At 39.3% G+C, this 21,531-nt stretch overlaps 1 protein-coding gene across 2 annotated transcripts in view; it reads left to right on the forward strand.

Moving 5' to 3' along the window:
- Positions 1-21,531, forward strand: part of LOC126457811 (leucine-rich repeat-containing protein 1-like) — a 147,466-nt gene that overhangs the window by 43,325 nt on the left and 82,610 nt on the right. For both annotated transcript variants that reach the window (XM_050094427.1, XM_050094426.1), the window contains one exon: positions 2,998-3,231. In XM_050094427.1, the coding sequence (XP_049950384.1) occupies positions 3,034-3,231 (198 nt within the window). In that variant the 5' untranslated portion in view covers positions 2,998-3,033. The remainder of the gene's footprint in view (positions 1-2,997; positions 3,232-21,531) is intronic.

A 21,531-nucleotide genomic window follows, 5' to 3' on the forward strand; every position in this document is an offset into this window, starting at 1 on the left:
ATAAACAACAGCACCCTTTTCTCGTGTATACTGGAGAATGTTGAACACACTTGTACTGCCATGGAACAATTAAAACCAAGAAAAAGAAGCAAAAATGCTTACAGGGCAGTGAATATACTTAAAACACCCCATAAAAGCATAAACACACACATCAATTCTTCCATGTCTTGTAAATCTCACAGATACTAAATTTAATCATGAAGAAACACAGCTACTATGGAAAGGTTTAAAACAGAATTTAAACACCGAAGTAAATGAACATTGCATAGAAAATTTGATCATACAATCTGAGAACATAAAGTATCAAGAGCACAGGAAGGACACAAGCACCATGAATGTAGATCTAGCAGCAGAATTAATAGGCAAAGAAATTAAAAAACATCATAGATACCAGACATGAACACGATGTAACAACAGAGACAGCCACAGAGTGTAAGAAACTGAAAACCCTTAGAGTAAAAGCACTTAGAGAAAACATGATTATGATGAAGATGGGCTAGGAGAATACAGTAGTTCTCATGTGTAAACAAGACTATGTCAAGAATTCACTGCACATAGTAAAATTAGAGAAGTAAAGTCAAATCTTACAGGTTCCACACAAAAATAAAAAATGCACTGAAGACTCTAATAGGCCGCAACTAGAAGATATACGAGAAGCGTATATGGCACATATGAAACCAAATACTCCAACAAAACTCTGGAGCCAACAAAAAATCCTTAAAGTAAACACGCCCTCTAAGCCAGTTGTACATTACAAAAAAAGCATCTACATACCCCTCACCATTGCTATGTTTAACACATTCACATGACAGTGCAGAACACAAGATGACAGAACAGTGGAAAACAGAAGAACCAATAAAAGACATTTATTCCTGATTATACACCTGTGTTGACATCCTTTGTTGTATAAAATAAGCACACCACAATTCCAGTCAAGGAAACACTCAAGTCATAGAACAAGACTTAGATTCTTCCAGTCAATTATCACAGGAACATGTTTCGAGATAAGCACACTCCTACACCTTATTACTGTCCAAAACTTCTTTGAACTTAATAAAGCATTACTCTTATAAGAGGAAGGATTGCTAAAGGCGTTCCCCATTTCCGGTCAGTTAACAAATATTTTCATAGAGCAAAACAGAGGAAAGAATATTTCAGCAAATAGCACCAGGCAAATCTTTACAATCTGCTATACTGTGGTGATACATGGATGGCACTGTGTGCGTACTAGGCGAACCAGAAATGAAGGTTCATTCAGTATTCACAGAACATCTCTGACAATAAAGGCCCCACCCTGCCGCAGTATAAAAAGACCAGATTCAGTACCTAAAGACATCTAACACTAAACAAAAACTTTCAAATTTGAAAGGCAGAAACACCTAGTGACCAAAGAAATATTAGCAACCAAATGCTATTTAAGCCAATAAAACATGGAAGATAAATAACAAACCCTGTAGCCAGCAATGAAACAGTATCACATAAATCAGCATACCCACTTACGACCCCTCCCCACAGTACCGTAGAAGTAAAACAAGCCTCTCCCTCCCCCCCTCTCCCCTTCTAATAAAAAAATAATTGTTTACTGTCTTGGCAAACATAACTGTAAGAAAAGCCACAGTGTTATAGTTACCACTGAAAGTACTTAAAAATAAGGCAAAAGATGCTGCTCTAAATAAGTCTTGTATTACAGTTGCTATATATATATATATATATATATATATATATATATATATATATATATATATATATATATATATATATATATATATATATATATATATATATATATATATATATATATACACACACAAAATTCAAGCTTTCGCAACAAACTGTTGCCTCATCAGGAAAGAGGGAAGGAGAGGGGAAGACGAAAGGAAGTGGGTTTTAAGGGAGAGGGTAAGGAGTCATTCCAATCCCGGGAGCGGAAAGACTTACCTTAGGGGGAAAAAAGGACAGGTATACACTCGCACACACACACATATCCATCCACACATACAAAAGTGTAGGTACTCATGGAATTACCTTGATTAGCCAATTCAAAAGTATGAGGAAGACCACACCCAGTACAGTTCAGTGAATGCAGCTGCGGAACCAAGGTCCGAAATACGATATGTTCTGACATACTATGCTCTGGCTCATTGAATGTTACCCTTTCATTGGTTATGCAATATTTTTCTTACGGCTACCTCCTGTTTGGCAACCTCTTCCCATAGATCATAACGGGAGACTAATATGACATCCTTATCTGTGGAATTACAAGCCACATTTCGTGTGAATACAACTTATGTGTCTGTGTTGTAGAGGTTTTTCAATGCCTTTGGTATCATCACGCCGTTGATCATTTCCAGTTCTTGTATTTGCTCCTCTGCTGTTTCGACAAGGGTGAATCAATAAACCAAATCTAATCACTGGCTGGGATTGAATTTGAGCTCAAAGACCTTTGAATTAGTACTCATACATAGTCATTGACATAGAACGTAAGTGGAGGGATTTACCTATGTGTGTTTTTTGGTGTGTACGGGGAAGGGGAAGTAGGGAGGTTTCTGCATGAGAAGTCAAAGTCCGATTGTAACAGTGTTTCAGATACTTCCAAAAGTCTTTAAAGATGGTTAGTTTGATCATTTTTAATTATGTTTGTATAGAGATTAATTGTGTAGCGTAGTGCTTAAGTGTAAGACCACAAAAATTTAACCCTAAATCTTCAAATTTTTTCCCACATTTTGCTTCTTTCACCCCTGGTAGTGATTTTTATATGTGAAAAGTCACAAGTTGCACCATGGTTTGGAGGTCATACAAAAGTGTAGGTACTCATGGAATTACCTTGATTAGCCAATTCAAAAGTATGAGGAAGACCACACCCAGTACAGTTCAGTGAACGCAGCTGTTAATATTAAGTTCATTAGTTTCTTAATATAATGTTTTTATTGCAGAACTATTTTGTTAGCAGTGCACTCCTAATTAATAATTTATCTTTGTATTATCTTCCTTCTACAGGTGATTGATGTGACAGTTTGGGATATACGAGGCATAATGGGTCCATCAGAAGATAGTGTTCACAGGATACATGAAGATAATGAAGTTGAAAACGACACATTATCAACAGATTGTTCTGTGAACTGCGTTCTCACACTTGACCCCAAATATTCAGATATTATTTCCGATAATTTTTTTGAATCCTCATCTCTTGAGAATGCCAAAGAAGTCAGCATTATTGATACAGAACTTGAAGTAAGTTATCATTTTGTTAATGTGATTCTTCAATAAATTGTACTGTGTTAAAAGATGGTTGTGCTACAGGCCTTCGTACCATTTTCATATCTGTATGAAAATTAATACATAGGTATTTGTTGTTCACAGTGTAGCAACAGGTACTTACCTGTGTGTTCCATCAAGTGTTCAGTACATATTCAAAACCAGTGGGTGTTTTCGTGCATATTCCCCATTTTAAAACATATAGAAATTTAATTAAGCACTAATAAATCGATGGTCGCAGGTTGGAATCCTGCCTCGGGCATGGATGTGTGTGATGTCCTTAGGTTAGTTAGGTTTAAGTAGTTCTAAGTTCTAGGGGACTGATGACCTCAGAAGTTAAGTCCCGTAGTGCTCAGACCCATTTCAACAACTAATAAATTTGCTAATTGTATTAACATAAGCTTCACAAAAAGGAACCTTTCATCAAGTATTTGCTAATATATACATTTATTTTCGAGCTTAGTTGAACTATAATATTTTGATTTTCATTTGGCTAGAAATAGATCAGATTTTTTCAGTGATGGAATTAAATGTTAGTACAACTACATCTGGTATCTGTCACTAACACGTGAAGTGAGATGTGGAGTTAAAGAAGGGAATGTCAAATCTACTGCTAAAGACGTATACAGGGTGTACATAAAGTCTGGGAACACTTTCAGTTATTTATTGCACAAGAACCAAACATGTACAGATATCATACAGATGTCATTTTGCTGTGACTTACCAAACGAGAAAGCGCTGGTAGAAAGACACAATAAAAAACACTCAAACACACACACAAATTTCAAGCTTTCGCAACCCACGTTGCTTCATCAGGAAAGAGGGAAGGAGAGGGAAAGACGAAAGGATGTGGGTTTTAAGGGAGAGGATAAGGAGTCATTCCAATCCCGGGAGCGGAAAGACTTACCTTAGGGGGGAAAAAAGGGCAGGTATACACTCGCGTACACACACCTATCCATCCGCACATATACAGACACAGGCAGACATATGTAAAGGTAAAGAGGTTGGGCAAAGATGTCAGTCGAGGCGGAAGTACAGAGGCAAAGATGTTGTTGAATGATGTACGAGGGGCAGCAACTTGAAATTAGCGGAGGTTGAGGCCTGGTGGGTAATGGGGATGGGAGGATATATTGAAGGGCAAGTTCCCATCTCCGAAGTTCTGATAGGTTGGTGTCAGTGATAAGTATCCAGATAACCCGGACGGTGTAACACTGTGCCAAGATGTGCTGGCCATGCACTAAGGCATGTTTAGCCACAGGGTGATCCTCATTACCAACAAACACTGTCTGCTGCCCCTCGTACATCACTTGTCATTCAACAACATCTTTGCCTCTGTACTTCCGCCTCGACTGACATCTTTGCCCAACCTCTTTGCCTTTACATATGTCTGCTTGTGTCTGTATATGTGCGGATGGATAGGTGTGTGTGTGCGAGTGTATACCTGTCCTTTTTTCCTCCTAAGGTAAGTCTTTCCGCTCCCGGGATTGACCACATTGTAGTTTGGTAATTGCCAATAGTCAGCGCCAGTCACAAACATGGTGAGTTCAGGTGTTGAGCAAGCTGCTCAGTGGATGTTTAGAACCAAGTAGGGTATGATGCAACCAACAAGGAAGGCCATTTATCACTGGCACAACAAATTTGTTACAACAGGTTGCTTGTGCTCGGCAAAGAGAAGCGGACGTCCCAGTGTGAGTGAAGTGAATGTGGTGCGCGTTCGAGAGACATTCATAAGGAGCCCAGAGAAATTGGTGCGTCGTGCATCCCGTGAACTTGAAATGGCTCCAATGACATTGTGGAAAGGCCTGTGACAGAAGCTGTCTATGAAACCATTCAAACTGGAGCTAGTGCAAAGCTCAATGATGACGACAAAGACAAGCGTTTTGAGTTTTGTTCGCAGTTGCAACAATTGAATGAGGATGGAAATGGCATTGTTGATCGCTTAATTTTTAGTGACGAAGCCGCTTTTCATACTAATGGGAAAGTGAACAGGCATAATTGTCGAATCTGGGGTACAAAGCATCCACACGAATGCATTGAATTTGAGCATGATTCCCCAAAGCTAAATGTTTTTTGTGCCTTGTCACATTGAAAACTGTACAGGCCATTCTTCTTTGCCGAGAGCTCTTGTCACTGGATATTTCCACTTGGACATATTGCAGCAATGGCTGATGCCTCAAATGCAATCGGACTCTGCACTCATCTTTCAGCAGGATGGGGTCCACCCCATTTTCATTGTGAAGTTCATGGGCACCTGAAAACAGCGCTGCCGCATCGATGGATCGGCCGTGCTACAGAAGGGGCAGCTGTTTCATGAAATTGCCTACCCGATCACCAGATCTCACTTCGTGTGACTTTTTTCTGTGGGGCACACTAAAGATCTGGTGTATGTACTGCCTCTACCACGTGATGTAGCAGAGCTCCGGGAGAGAATATGGGAAGGGACTGCCACAGTCGATGATTCCACGCTGGGACGGGTGTGGCTAGAATTCGATTACCATATTGACGTCTGCTGGGTCACTCATGGTTCGCATTTTGAATATTTGTAAAAAAAACTTTCAGAGTTTCTCTTCAAAATGTAATATGTATGACATCTGTACAATGCTTAGTTCTTGTGCAATAAATAATTGAAAGTGTTTCCAGACTTTATGTACATCCTGTACAATAGGGCAGAAACCATTTACATGTTATCTTGGATAATAAACGAGGCATAAGAAGAGATCAATGCCAACCTGTTTCAAAACATAGCACATCTTTGAAGAATGCCCTGTGTTCCATTACTTCTTTAAATTCTGAATATGTGGTCACTACAACAAAGATATTTTAAGCCTGGTTAACATTTAGTGAATCAGCACCAGTGACAATACTTGAGTAACAATACTTCAGTGTAAATGGTGGTAGAGTGTAAGCGAACAGCTTTCATTTATTGCTGATATGCATGTCTCAAAGAACAGACACTATTGATGATCCAGCGCTGGATGAAGTACTTCAAAATTAATTTGCTGACTGTGAATTTCTTGACATTAGCTGTATTAGGTATAGATCTACTACTTAGTAGTGACATATGAAAACTTCTGCTTTATAGGGACTCTAACCTGAATTTCCCACTTATGGTGAGGTGGTCGCCTTAACCACTTCAGCTATCCATGTGTGCTACCCATACCCAAACTTTCGTGTGTCACACTGTCTGCTTCCTTGTCTCATAGTCCACTAACTTCCGTAGTATACAGTCACTGTAAAGAAACTTCTAAAGAAACAGAGATTACTGCGTAATACATGTAAAACAAAGCATAGAGCTGTAGACAGAGAGATGGTAAATGAAATTCATGTGGTTGCTTCGAGAGCAATGCATGATGCCTTCAGTGATTTACCATAGCAGAATATTGTCAAATGATATTTCACAAAACCCAAAGAAATTCTGGTCATATTTTAAGGCTGTTAGTGGTGCCAAAATTAGTGTCCAGTCCCTAGCAAATGAGACAGGAACTGAAATTGAAGGTAGCAAAGCAAAAGTTGGGAAGCTTAATTCCAGTTTCAAATGTTCCTTTTTGAAGGAAGACTCAATTTAATCCTCTTATCACTGCCAGTGGAGTTGAGAAACATTTGAAATTGTTAAAATTGAACAAAGCTCCAGGGCCCAATGGAATCCGTACCAGATTCCATACTGAATTTGTAGCCAGCCTTCCAACTATAAGCTGTCGTATATCCCTCGAACAGAAAACTGTGCCCAGTTCATGGAAAAAAGCACAGTCACACCCACCTGCAAGATGGGTAGAAGTAGTGATCCACAAAATTACTGTCCAGTATCCTTGACATGGATTTTTTGTGGAATTTTGAGAGCATATTCTGGGCTCAAACATAATGAGGTATCTCGAACAGAATGGCCTCCTCTTTGTCAACTGCATGGATTCAAAAATTATCCATCATGTGAAACCATCTTGAACCTTCCTCACATGACCTATTGAAAGCTTTGGATCAAGGCAGGCAGGTAGATGGAGTATTTCTTGATTTCCGGAAAAGCATTTGATTCGGTACTACAGCTACACTTGTTATCAAAAATACGATTATATGGGGTATCAAGTGAAATTTGTGACTGTGTTGAGGACTTTTTGGTAGGGAGGATGCAACATGTTATCTTGGATGGAGAGTCATTGTCAGATGTAGAAGTAACTTCAGGTGAGACCTTTGCTGTTCATGTTGTATATTAATTATGTTGCAGACAATATTAATAGTAGCCTTTGACTGTTTCCAGATAATGCAGTTATCTATAATGAAGTACTGTCTTAAAGAAGCTCTAAGTATTGTCACATATTGATAAGATTTCAGAGTGGTGGAAAGATTTACAACTTGCTTTAGATGTTCCGAAATGTAAAATTTTGCACTTCACAAAAAGAAAAAATGTATCCTATAACTATAATATCAGTGAGTCACTGTTGGAATGTTCGACCCCGGTAGCTGAGTGGTCAGCCCGACAGACTGTCAATCCTAAGGGCCCGGGTTCGATTGCTGGCTGGGTCGGAGATTTTTTCCACTCAGGGACTGGGTGTTGTGTTGTCCTAATCATCATCACTTCATCCCCATCGACGCACAAGTCGCTGAAGTGGTGTCAAATTGAAGACTTGCACCAGGCGAGTGGTCTATTCGACGGGAGGTCCTCGTCACATGCCATTATACTGTTGGAATCAGCCAGCTCGTACAAATACTTGGGTGTAACACTTTGTAGGGATATGAAATGGAATCATCACATAGTCTCAGTCATGGCTAAGCAGGTAGTAGGTTTCGGTTTCTTGGTAGAGTACTCGGGAAGTGCAGTCAGTTTACGAAGAAGATTGCTTACAAATCACTCATGCGACCAGTTGTAGAATATTGCTCAAGTGTGTGGGACCCATACCAGATAGGATTAATAGGGGATATTGAATGTGTACAGAGAAGGCAGTATGAATGCTCACAGACTTATTTGATCTGCTGGAGAGTGTCATAAGATACTGAAGGAACTGAACTGGCAAGCTCTTTAAGATAGATATAAACTATCCCGAGAAAGTCTATTAACAAAGTTTCAAGAACTGGTTTTAAATGTGACTCTAGGAATATACTACAATCTCCTATGTATTGCTCAAATAGGGATTGTGAGAAGAAATCAGAATAATTGTTGCATGCACAGAGGCATTCAGACAACCATTCTTCTCACACTTCATATATGAATGAAATTGGAAGAAACCCTAACAACTGGTACAATGAGATGTACCCTTTGCTCTGTACCTCACGGTGGTTTTCAGAATGTAGGTGTAGATGTAGATTCATCATCTAATGCACGTAAAGTTACTTGGATTCCTGCAACAGGGAGAATGAGACAAGCCCGCCCAGGCATGGCACGTGTTGATAACATCATTGGTGTCGATTCCTTATTGTCTTGTTCTCTCTGTTGTGGGAATTTTGCATTAAGTGATGAACGATATGGACTACAGAATAAGGATGTAGACAGGATAATGTGGAGGTTTGGGTCAGTCCAGGAAGTGTGCACGGCTAGCTGAAATGGTGGCTCCAGATAAGTGGGAAATTTAGATCCGAGTCCCAGTCCAGCATGTCACTATTTGGAAGCAAATCTGGTCGTAATACAGCTGATGTTGAGGAATTCGCAGGAAATGAATTTCAAAAAATTCATTTATTAGTTTCTCCGTGTTATGAGTGTGTCCTTGATTGTGCAACTGTTCATTTAATTAATGAAAACTGCTTCAGTTGCTGTTAGCTTTGTGTCCACTACAGGTTTTGGCCATTACATTAGGCCATTTTCAATATGTTCTGCAAACTGCCATAAATATGATAAATACATAAATATTGTACTTGTATATAATAGAAGAGGATAAAACAAGGCCTATGTACTTACAGCGTAAGTGCATATAGAATATAGAAACCTACATTGTGCTGTACAAGAGCAAAGTCAAGTGATAAAAAAAAAGTTACAAGTCTGGTGGCTTTAAAAAGTTATATGCCCAATAACATCATAAGAAAAATTAATGTGTCAGTATCATAAAGCAATCCATTTTATTACCTTAAAAGTATGGGCACGCTATATTGTTAAGAGTATTTGTGTTCAGACAAATTCAAAAATATCAAATTGCAGATTTTACCAATAGAAGCTTAAAATAATATTAGAATTAATAAAAATGTAAAATAATTGCAGTGGACTGGGGATCCAAGTAGAGTGTAAGGTTATGTCCCCTAGCATGCAAAAATTGATTCGCAGGGAAGTTTCAAGGGCGTTAATGAATGTAGCTTAACTGCATTGTGTGCTGCTTCAAAGCATGTTTAAAAACATCTGGATACAATTACGAACTTGCAGAGTAAGTTTGAAAGGAAGTTATCATTAATAGTGTGGTAGATGTCCAAGAAACTGGTGTTTCTAGTTGTGCATTGATCATTAATTGTTTTTTCGTTGGATTTTTTCAGGTGGATGTGGATTTCTAATTCTACATAAATGTCCATAAGGTTCCCTTCTTCATCAGAATACTGAGATTGTTTTCAATGCTGTGCACAAGAGAGGCACATAGTGTACAGTATCAAAAACATTCTTAATTCATCAGTCCTTTCTTCATACAGTGGAGAAGAGATACTTTATAGACATATACGAAGAAATAGAAAACTATGTATGCCTGAAAAATTCCAAGAAAAAGACACATAACAAGCAATGCACACTTAAAAGCATCAGTTTCTTGGACATCTGCTGCTCCATTATTGGTAACTTCCTTTAAAGTTCCTCCACTAGTCCATAACTGTATCCAGGTGTTTGTAAAAATGCTTTGTAAGCAGTCCAAACTATGCTAGTGCCTCCTATGGTTCCCTGTGGTTTTACTTTTGTGCTCGACTTGAGTGCCCTGCAACTGCAGCTATTTTAGGCTTCTATTAATTCTAAAATTATTTAATTATTTTCAGTCTTTTTATTGGTAAAACAAGCAATTTGGAATTTTTGGATACCTCTGGAAACAAACCCTCAAAATTAAAGCATGCCAATACTTTTAAAGTAATCAAATGGAGTGCTTTGTGATGCTGACACACTAATTTTTCTCATGATGTTATTGGGCACATAACTTTTTAAAGCCACCAGACAAGCATAATGACTCTAACCCGGATTTCCGACTTATTGTGAATGGTCGCCTCACCATTAGGCTATCTGTGCATGCCTCCTAGACTGACCCCAAACTCCCACATGGCACACTGTCTTGATAGCTTAATGGTAAGGTGATGGCTTGTAATAAGTGGGAAATCCATATTCAAGTCCTGGTCTGGTGCCAGTTTTCACATGTTAGCAACAGGTAGAACATCTGTACCTAATACATCTGATGCCATGTTGTTCGCATTCAGTGAATTTATTTCAATCTAACTTCAAGCAGCTGTCAATCATCATCAATGTAAATACCTAGAATAAGTCCCACAATTAGGCTGGATGTGTCTGGTTATATAAGGTGTGGTCTCTTGCCAATGCGGATACTAGTTTTTTACTATCTTATTAACTAGTATTGGTAGAAGCCAACATGGGCTAACACAAGTTGTTAATGACACTGTGAGAGAAGGAAAGTTGCCACTCACCATATAGCAGAGATGCTGAGTTGTGATAGGCACAACAAAAAGATTGTGGTTTCAGTTGTCTGAGACTGCAGACGTGTGTGCAAGTTGTGTGTGTGTGTGTGTGTGTGTGTGTGTGTGTGTGTGTGTGTGTGTGTGTGTGTGTTTTGCTGACAAAGGCCTTAATGGCCGAAAGCTATAATTGAGTGAATCTTTTTGTTGTGCCTATCGCGACTCAACATCTCCGCTATATGGTGAGTGGCAGCTTTCCTTCTCTAATATTGTTACATTCGATCCTAGATTTTCCATTGTTTAATGACATTGTGAATGAGAAACATGTTAAAAATCTAATGTTATGTGATACTTGTTAACACTGAATTGAATGACAAACTAATGAACAATTGTAAACATGGTATCCCTTCTGAGATGGGGTTAAAAAATAACCTATTTTAGCAGCAAATTTTTTTGTGACAAACTTCACCCTCATTTACTTCAAAAACTATTAACTCAAAAGTTATAAAACTTGCAGGTTTTATATACAAGCTACTAGGCAACTAGCTCAGAAAACAGAGTACTTCATAAACTAAAAACGAGATGTAGCTTCTTCAGAAAGGGAGAAATGCTGTTGAGACAATATGTATTTTACACTTAAAGTGTCCTTGGGGCAAAAAGAGTGAGCTAAAATAACATAAATCCTATATAACACACACACTGCTAATTCTTCAACTATTTTGCAAAGTTCTGCAACTTTATCCCAGTTCTTTGCTGAATTACAACCCTTCAAATGCTATGACATTGTGCTCCCTTCACTTAAAGACTACTCTTCATGAAGTATACAAATTTATATATAGGCTATAACACATGCTACAGAAAAAAAAAAAAAAAAAAAACAGACTGACCAGCCTGTTGCTCTATCAGGCAACAGCATTTACCAATAACCACTAGGTGTTGACTGCATCACATCCTTACTTGTGTCAATAACCACTAGATACCACTCATTTTTGTGAAATGTGTGGCAGCTTTGCCCAAGCACAAGCAGCCCAAAATGGCTTTTCATTGTTTGGCACCTGAAGTACAGCTGTTTCTGTGATAAGTGTCACAAGTAAATTGAGTCATCATGCTGAATGTCTGACTAAAACTATTGAAGAAGAGGATGGAAAAGTTGAACTAAATTCATGAGATTTTCTGTCAAAGATAAAGAAAAGTAACATAAGTGAATCTTCAATTCAGGTGAATGAATACTCCAGTCACTAGTAAGAACTAAAAAAGAGCTTGAAGCACTTGTGCCTGTCCAGTTCCTGTTGATCTTACATATTGACATTGTGACATCTGCGCGTTCTCTGAACGAACCGTATAATTTCATTTCCATGTTGTAAAATCTGGCCAATAAAAGTGTGAACTTAAGTAAACAAGAATGAACAAAAACAAGTGAACAATTTGTTAGGGCTATCCTCAATTCATTTATATTATTTTGTGCCTGTTCCACAAGCATTTTCACCTAGCTAATGGAAGGAAACATTGAGATTATGTGTTCAATTCTATACTGTTACTATGAAACTGCTAAGCACTAAAGAGCAGATATAAGGCATTATGAGGTTCGTATCCTTGGCTGAATGTCTCCCTTGGTATTTGTCAGGATTATTGTGGGAATTGTGTCCATGAAGTACAGAAGTACACAAACTACGAGTTATTAGCCAACACCACTTTATTTCTATGAATACATTTATAATAACGTCCTTGCTATGCCGACCCATCATAACTGTGTCTGATGTTCCGCCACGACCAAATAAGGGTTTGTCAATACTCCATTGTGAGTTGAAAAAGATATAAATCTGCTTCGGAACCACGGGCGTTGGAAACTGTTCTGCCTGTGCAGGTGGCTAGCAACACGATGCAACTACTTTGTGTGTGAGGCGCTGTGGGTCTGTCGTATACTGACACCGCAGGTCGTCAGCATTCCATGATAATGTCAGCTTGCACTCATACCCACGTGTGGCAGCTGCATCCAAGTCTGTGACCCTTACACAGACAACATTAATATGTATAGACAGATTTGTTTCACTTACGAAACAGTGCCTGAGCATGTCTGTGTTATGTCATTTTTGGTCGAAATTCAACAATTCGGAACAAACTTTGCTGCTACATGTATTGGTTTCACTTATGAAACAAGTACTCATGCTGAATAAGAGAGTAAATGAATCTTGTATGTGCCCTGCTGTTGAAACATCAAAGAAACGATGGCAACTAGTGAGCAACCTGTGAACCAAATGTGACTGAATGCAATTTAATTAATGAAAACTGCTCCAGTTGCTGTTGAGAAATTTATTGTGTCCACTGTCAATTTCAGCCTTCACATTAGGTTATTTTCAAGCGGCTCAGAAAGTTGCCATAAATATAATAGATAAATCTTTGTATGAAAATGGATGTTGGTACATCTGTTTGAAATTAATAGCCTTTGACACCAGTGAAAGTTGGCACATACAAGGTGTGATCAGAAAGTAACGGGGAGTTTTTTAATTTTTTGGGCTCTATAAATCCAATTTTCGAATTTTTTTTACCTTATTGTTACACCTGTTCTTGATGGACATTTGAATTTTCAGCTGTTTTGAATATGTAGTTCATAGTTGAAAGTTGAAAAGGTTATATGTGTTTTCAGCAGTGAATTTTTACTTTTGAAAAAGATAGATAAAAAATTTGCATTACATTTTGTGTGAAAATTGGAATAAAGCGCCGCCCTGCATTTGAAATGTTAACTGTGGCTTTTGGAAAATATGCTATGAGCTATGAGAAGGGCAAGAGTTAACAAGTAGTATAAACATTTCAAAGAGGGCCAAGAAGACACTGAAGATGATAACAGCTCTGGACACTCCGGCACATCAGTTACTGACGACAGTGTGGAAAACATAAAGAAAATGATTTTGGAAAATGCCAGATCACTATCAGAGGGGTCGCTGATGATGTTGGCATATTCTTTTGCTCATGCCAGGTATCTTTTTTTTTTTTTTCAGATGTTTTGGACATAAAACATGTAGCAGCGAAGTTTGTTCTGAAATTGTTGAATTTTGACCAAAATGATATCACGTAGACATGCTCAGGCATTGCTGAATGAAGTTAAAAACGATCAAGAACTTCTAAAGAAGGTTATTAACAGGTGACAGACCATGAGTGTACGCGTATGACGTCAAAACCAAGGCCCAGTTATCCCAGCGCAAAACTATCTGAAGAGCCAAGACAGAAAAAAATTCAACAAATTCTTCTCACTGTTTTCTTTGATTACAATTGGATAGTGCGTCATGAGTCCCTACTTTATAGCCGTACTGTCAATAAGGAATACTACCTGGAAGTTACGTGCTGTCTTCATGAAGCAATCTGAGAAAAACAACCAGAACTGTGACAAAACCGCTCATGGAAATTGCGTCATGATAATGCTCCCACTCACTCCTGCATGATTTTTTGGCAAACAACAGGCTCATTATGTTGACTCAGCCACTGTGTCCACTGAGCATGGCTCATGTGACTTCCTTCTATTCCCAAGGCTGAAGAGAACCATGGAAGGACGCCATTTTGACACAATTGATGACATAAAAACAGATTTGCTGAGGAGCTGAACGTAATAATGACAATGGGTTCCAAAAGCTATTAAAAAAAAAAAAAAATGCTCGCGCAAATGTGTTTTATTTGAGGGGTGATTACTTTGAAGGGGACAAAGTTGATGCTGATGGATAAATAAAGATTCTTTTGAAAAACAAAAATTCATGTTACTTTTTGACCACACCTCATACACTTTTTTTAGACAGGTTTTATGTTATCTACTTTGCTGTAACTTGCCACTGGATGCTACTGGAGCATATCAACACCACCACACAAGATGAATGCATGCCTGAAGAATTCGGCTCCCTGGAGGTGTGAAGAAAATAACACTGTTGGCTATTATGAATGCGCATTTACTTGGAGATGTTTCTGCAAAAACATTTGCCAAGCAACTTATGGATACGGTCAATGACAAACTTCCAGTTCTTTGTGAAACACAGGAGATATCATTTCCACTGAACTTCTGTCAACTTCAGTCACCATCTTGAAAAGAAAGTTTTTCCAAACTCCTGGAACGACAATTGCCTATGCGAGCAACCATCTAAGCTCCAAAGAATGACAAAGTCAAATAGACTTCCATTGAAAAAACAAATGCTGGATGTGACTACAGCAACAATAATTAATGGCGAATGTAAAGCAGAAGATATCCTGGATCCGCACATTCCAATGAATCGTACAGATTTGCCCTCCACTTTCAGTTGACGACAGTTTCCTGCGTGTCTTGCTTTTGCAGTGACAATATACAAAGTTCAAGGGAAGTCACTGTTCATTGCTGGATTAAATTTAGAAAATCCATGTTCATATATGATGCTCCAATGCTTCACCAAAACCATAAGTTACTACTTAACTCCAGATAACATTTCATAGACACTGTGTAACAACCCTCACTGGCCAGTCCAAGTTATGCATTCATTGTCATTTTCTGTGCTGTGCCCATGTTATTATTTTTCATATCTGCACATAAATTCCAACAAACTTGGTCACAGTAGTTGCTCTTTACTGTGCTGCTAATTAAAGTCACGTTTTTCGTACACACATCTTTTGTTGGTCTTGTAAAAGGAAACATGCACCACTACAGTACGTAGACAGTTATTTTTTCCTTGCTTAATGCATGAATGATATAAGACAGAAGATCACTGTTATTGATGCAAAGTATCCCGCCAACATGCACTGTATAGTGGCTTGTAGTTGTAGATGTAAAAAATTACATGTTCAGTCTCATGCAAAATCAACACATCCTTCCCCCAACTTTCTTTCACCCGAGATAATGTAGTATTTCTTATAATTTCTTTCAATCAAGATTATTTCTGCTTTTCCAGGAAACTGCCTAGTTTTAAGTGTTTTTTTTTTTCATTGTTTGAGGATATAATTTTTAATATGGCTATGGACAAGAAAAAACCCACATATTATCAACAGAACAAATTGAATTGGTTTGTTTGAGAGAATGGATTAATTATATTGCTGTCAAACTGCTCTCTGAAGAGCAGGGAAATAGTGTCACAGCATTTAAAATCTCTAGCCTGACAGGTTTTATGCCTTCAGATACACCTTTAGCTGACTATTTCAGCTTGCATGTGTAAACTGTGGAGTAGCCATGTCTCATTGTAATCAGTACACATTTTTAAATGAATTCAGACAGACAGACACCACTTGAATAGGCCTTGAAGACCCAACGGTACCGACCAGCTGCTGCATCATCCTCAACCCTTAAGTGTCACAGAAATTAAAATTTATGTTCAATAACACAGGCTACACGTTGCAGACTATCGAGTTTTCCATAAAACTTGGGAAACACTATGACTGGCTGAACTACATCATCAGTGTGATCCTTACCATGATTAATACATCGAAACTGCTGTATAGATTTGTGGAGTTGGTGCAAAAATGTCGCAGAAACCTTCACCCCTGTATAGCAGAACATGGAATAGGAAAGATATTACCCATCATGGAATGACTTACTCTCAAAGTTCTAAGATTAGTCAAACATTTTGCATTCTTACATATTATGTAATAAAGATGATTGTAAAATTAGATACTTTTCATCTTATATAAAATTATGCAGAAGTTGTTCTTCCAGCAGATCATCTAAAGTGGAAGAGAGAGGATAAATAGTATTGATACTTCACACAACCGTCACCACAATACACACTATTGAGGAATGGAATAAAACTCAAATGTAAATTTCGGCCATAAATAACAGTTCAAGTTTTCCATCCTCCTGCCATCATCTCATTGTCAGACAGAGAGCTCATGTACCAGTGGGAACATGAGTGGTTTAATGTGCTTAACAACAAACTACTGCAGGAAGTCAAATGTACCACTAAATGTCAGCCAGTCCAATGGAAGGGAGTGATGCCCACCAGGTTAAGGATGGAAAATTGTCCAGTACCATACAATTTCCTTCATTGGCAGGGTAACCCATGAATATAGGAAGGTGTGGAATACCACATTCAGTGCAACACATTTTAGCTACATTTCATATAGTCACACATCCGTATAACAGGCTGTGTGTCTTTAATACATTTTTCCAAATGACTGGAGGATTTTAATACCTATGAACCACTATTTGTGATTATATCAATGAAAACAATCGATTTTTGACAAAATAATGTAATTGGATACATAAAAAACCTACTCACCATGCGGCTGCAGAACACACACATAAAAGGAGGTTATAATTAGGCAAGCTTTCGGAGCCGGTCACTCCTTCTTCACACAGAAGGGTTGAAGGGAAAGGAAGAGGGGAGAAGGAAAAGGACTGAAGAGGTCTAGGAGAAGGAGTAGATTTTGGAAAAGTCACACAGAATGAGTCAGGCAAGATTTACCAAATGGGATGAGAAGGAAAGACTAATTGCCGGGAGCTGCATCATATGAGTTTTGAAAACCTGAGAATTTAAAGGTTGGAAGACAGGGTAACATGCAAGACAGAGGTTACTGCTTAAACATCATGCACAAGTTAATAAGAGTGAGAAGCTAAGTGTATTATACATAACTGAAGTGGGAGGGGAACATTGAAAACTAGTCAGGTAAGAAAATGAAAAGAAAACTAAAATGGAGAGAAGATAGCAGTAGTTACTGTAAAGAAATGCTGACCGGGAAGAAATTAATGTAAATTAAGGCCAGATGGGTGGTCGAGAAGCAAGGACATGTTATAGCGATAGTCCCCACCTGCAGAGTTCTAAGAAACTGGTGTCGGGCGAAGAATCCAGATGGCACATGTGGTGAAGCAGGCACTGTGATCATGATTTTCATGTTGTAGAGCATGCTCTGCAAAAAGATACTGCATGTTCCCACTCATCACCTTCTGCCTATGCCCATTCATCCTAACTGATAATTTGGTGGTAGTCATGCCAGTGTAAAAGGCTGAACAGTGTTTACATAACAGCTGGTATATGACATGTCGTTTCACATGTGGCTCTCCTTTTGATAGTATATGTTTTGCTAGTTACAGGGCTGGTATAGATGGCGGTAGGAGGGTGCATAGGGCAAGTCTTGCAGTAGCTGTGATCACAAGGGTAGGAGCTATAGGGTAAGGAGACAGGTGCAGAAGGATCATAAGGTCTCACAATAATACTGCAGAGATTGGTAGCACAACGAAAATATATTCTAGGTGTGGTGGGCAAAATCTCAGACAGAATAGATCTCATTTTGGGGCATGATTTTAGGAAGCCATGGTCTTGACAAAGTAGCTGATTAATACATTCCAAAGCTTGCCTAATTGTAAACTTCTTTCATGTGTGTGTTCTGCTGCCGCATGGTGAATAGATTTTTTTATCGATACAATTACATTATTTTGTCAAAAATTTATAGTTTTCGTTTTATGTTAACCCATGTGGCCATTGCTCTTTCTTATGAAACCTTCTTGTCAGTCTTCATTGGTGTCTGTTTTCTACCTTATGTGCTAATCTGTTTGTTTATTTACCTGTATCACCAGGATTAATCAACTCTTTGCCCCTGCATCTTTTCTAGTACCGATATCAACGTGTTGTAGGTGGGTGCATTTTTATTTACATATACCAGTTCCATTGTTGTTTATGTTGTATGGCCTCCTCCCGATCATCTTTCGCCGATTTATTCGCATATTTGACAGCCCCCCCCCCCCTCCATTTATTTAGATTATACATAATTCTTTCATGTTTTTGTGTGTTTGTATTTTGACAAACTGCTGTAATTGACTTCTACTGCCATCTCCCACATTAATTTAATTGCCAAGCAAAGTATTTTATGTTTTCTTGTATGACTCTATCTTTCTGTTACCCAGTTTTTAAAATTTTATCTCTCTTCATGACTTTCCCAGTCGGTTTTTTTTTTTTTTTTTTTGCCGCAATTTCTAACACTCCAAACTGTCCTCTCTTGCCTTGAAGAATCCCACCTCATATTACATCCATTCTTTTCGAAAACATGCCTTTGTGCTTTCAAAACTAAGGTCCCACACTCTATTTCTGGAAACTTGCTTGTCCCTTGGAGTTGCTCCAAAAGGCCTGACATTGAAAATCCCTGTTTCTGGATGTAATCCTGCTCTACACCAGGCTCTTTTACAGTCTCAAATATTGTAATCTCTATCTGTTACCCGGCTAACCTGTGACCTGCATGCCTCCTCAGCGAATTTCCTCTCCACTCCTATAAATCCTGCAGTTACGTGCCCCTCATGTTTCCTTGGATGGTATCATCCACCAAGCCAACTTCAAACTGCAACAACATGCCAGATTTCACCTCAAAAATGTGATCTCGCTTTCTCCCAAACTACCTGAACAGTGGTGTTTCCATTTCTGTCCCACTGCAGCTCCCTAGACAGCCACACCATCAACCACCACTCCTCTCCTACAAACCGAGCTTGGCCGACCTCCTTAATATCCCACAGTCCTCACCAGTGTCTCCCAGACCAAGAATAACTCATAATCACAAGAACCAGTCACAACAGTACAGTGTCCTCAACATCTCGTCTAAAGCACTCTCCCTTTTTAAATTATCTTTATTATGTGAGCGCCTCACCACCGGCCCTAAACCTGCATTTGATCATGTTTTGGTGAAGACCGTGCTTTTCCTTCACACATAACATCAACTGGAAATATCACTTTGTAACACAATCCCAAAACCTTTCCAACAGCAAATGTGACATTGAACCCTGCCTTGAACAGTTCCGATGACGATCACAGCTTGATTAACCACCACTATCTCAAAATCATTCCTTACAAGCCTTTCAAGAATTCCTCACATCCATCATTGCTTCACAGCCTTTCCTCAGGTCCCTAAAACATGACCCTAAGTTGTCCTCTGCAGAACTCCAGGCTTCACATTGCCTAAAAGCTTATGACCCCATCACTATCCTTCCAGCAGACAAATGGTCTACCACTGTGGGACTTGATCGAAAGGTGTATGTTAGTGAAGGTCTACGCCAGCTCTCCGACACCTCTACGTACAGTGTCTGCCATCAAGACCCCATTCCTGTGATTCAAATTGATCTACAGTCCCTCCTTAAAACCTCAGGCCCCTTACGAGGAGTACCACCTCAATCCATAGAACTTCTCACCACACCCAAACTACGCATCCCCACCTTTTACCTTCTTCCTAAGATCCCCAAACCCAATCATCCTGGCCTTCCAATAGTTGCTGGCTTCAAAGCACTCACCAAACATATATCTGCCTCAGTTGATCAGCACCTGTAACCCATAATACAAAGACTACCCTCCTATATCAAAGGTACCAACCATTTTCTACATGGTCGGAAATCCTTGCCCGTCCCACTCCCACCACACACTTTGCTTGTTACATTGATGCCACCTCATTCTTTACCAACATTCCCCACGTATATGGCCTGTCTGCTGCTGAACATTTCCTCAGTCAGCACTCACCTGGTTCCAACACATCAGGGTACGGCCATGGGGGCCAGGATGGCTCATTCCTATGCCAACCATTTCATGGGTCACTTGGAGGGGGCTTTCCTGGGATCCATAAGCCTTCAGCCCCTGGTTTGGTTTAGATAACATTGATGACATCTTTATCATATAGACCTTAAATATTCCTGGAATCTCTGAATACCTTCTCCCAATTAAATTTCACATCGTCCTATTCTGAATCCTACGCAGCTTTCCATGTTGTTGATGTCGTCCTCACTGAACAGCTGCTACACGCTTCTGTCCACATTAAACGTACTAGCTAACACAGTACTTACATTTTGACAGTTGACATCCTTTCCATGTCAAACATGCCCTCCCACACAGCCTTGGCATTCAAGGCAAACATATTTGTTCAGATACAGACTCTTTACAGCAATTCACCATCATTCTCTCCACCCCCGGTAGCTGAGTGGTCAGTGCGACAGAATGTCAATCCTACGGGTCCGGGTTTGATTCCCGGCTGGGTTGGAGATTTTCTCTACTCAGGGACTGGGTGTTGTGTTATTCTTATCATCATCATTTCATCCCCATCGACGCACAAGTCGCCGAAGTGGCGTCAAATCGAAAGCCTTGCACCCAACGAACAGTCTACCCCAATGGAGGCCCTAGTCACACGACATTAACATTAGCCATCATTCTGACCTCAGCCTTCACTGGATGTAATTACTTCACCAGCCTGGTTCAGCAGCAGATTTCACAGGCCATCATATTCAATCCTGGTACTGCTGATCCCTCCAAAAGACTTCTTCAGACCACATCGCTGGTCACTCAGTATTATCCTGGTCTGGAATGTCTTAATCAGCTACTTCGACAAGGCCATGGCTTCCTAAAATCATGCCCTGAAATGAGATCTATTCTGCCTGAGATTTTGCTCACCACACCTATAATATCTTTTCGTTGCTCTTCCAATCTGCAATAGTCTTGTCAGACCCTGTGCTGCTTCTGCACCCATCTCCCTGTCTTGTGACTCCTACCCCTGCGACTGTCCCTGCTGCAAGACTTGCCCTATGCACCCTCCTAACACCACCTATACCAGTCCTGTAATTGGCAAAACATATACTGTCAAAGAGGGAGCCACCTGTGAAATGACATGTCTTATACCAGCTGTTGTGTAAACACTGTTCAGCCTACCACCAAATTATCAGTTAGGATGAATGGGCATAGGCAGAGGGTGTATAAGGGCAACAAATAATACCCTGTTGCAGAGCATTCTCTACAACATTACAGTCAT

Source organism: Schistocerca serialis, chromosome 2 (genome assembly GCF_023864345.2).
Source record: "Schistocerca serialis cubense isolate TAMUIC-IGC-003099 chromosome 2, iqSchSeri2.2, whole genome shotgun sequence".
Classification (NCBI taxonomy): Eukaryota; Metazoa; Arthropoda; class Insecta; order Orthoptera; family Acrididae; genus Schistocerca; species Schistocerca serialis.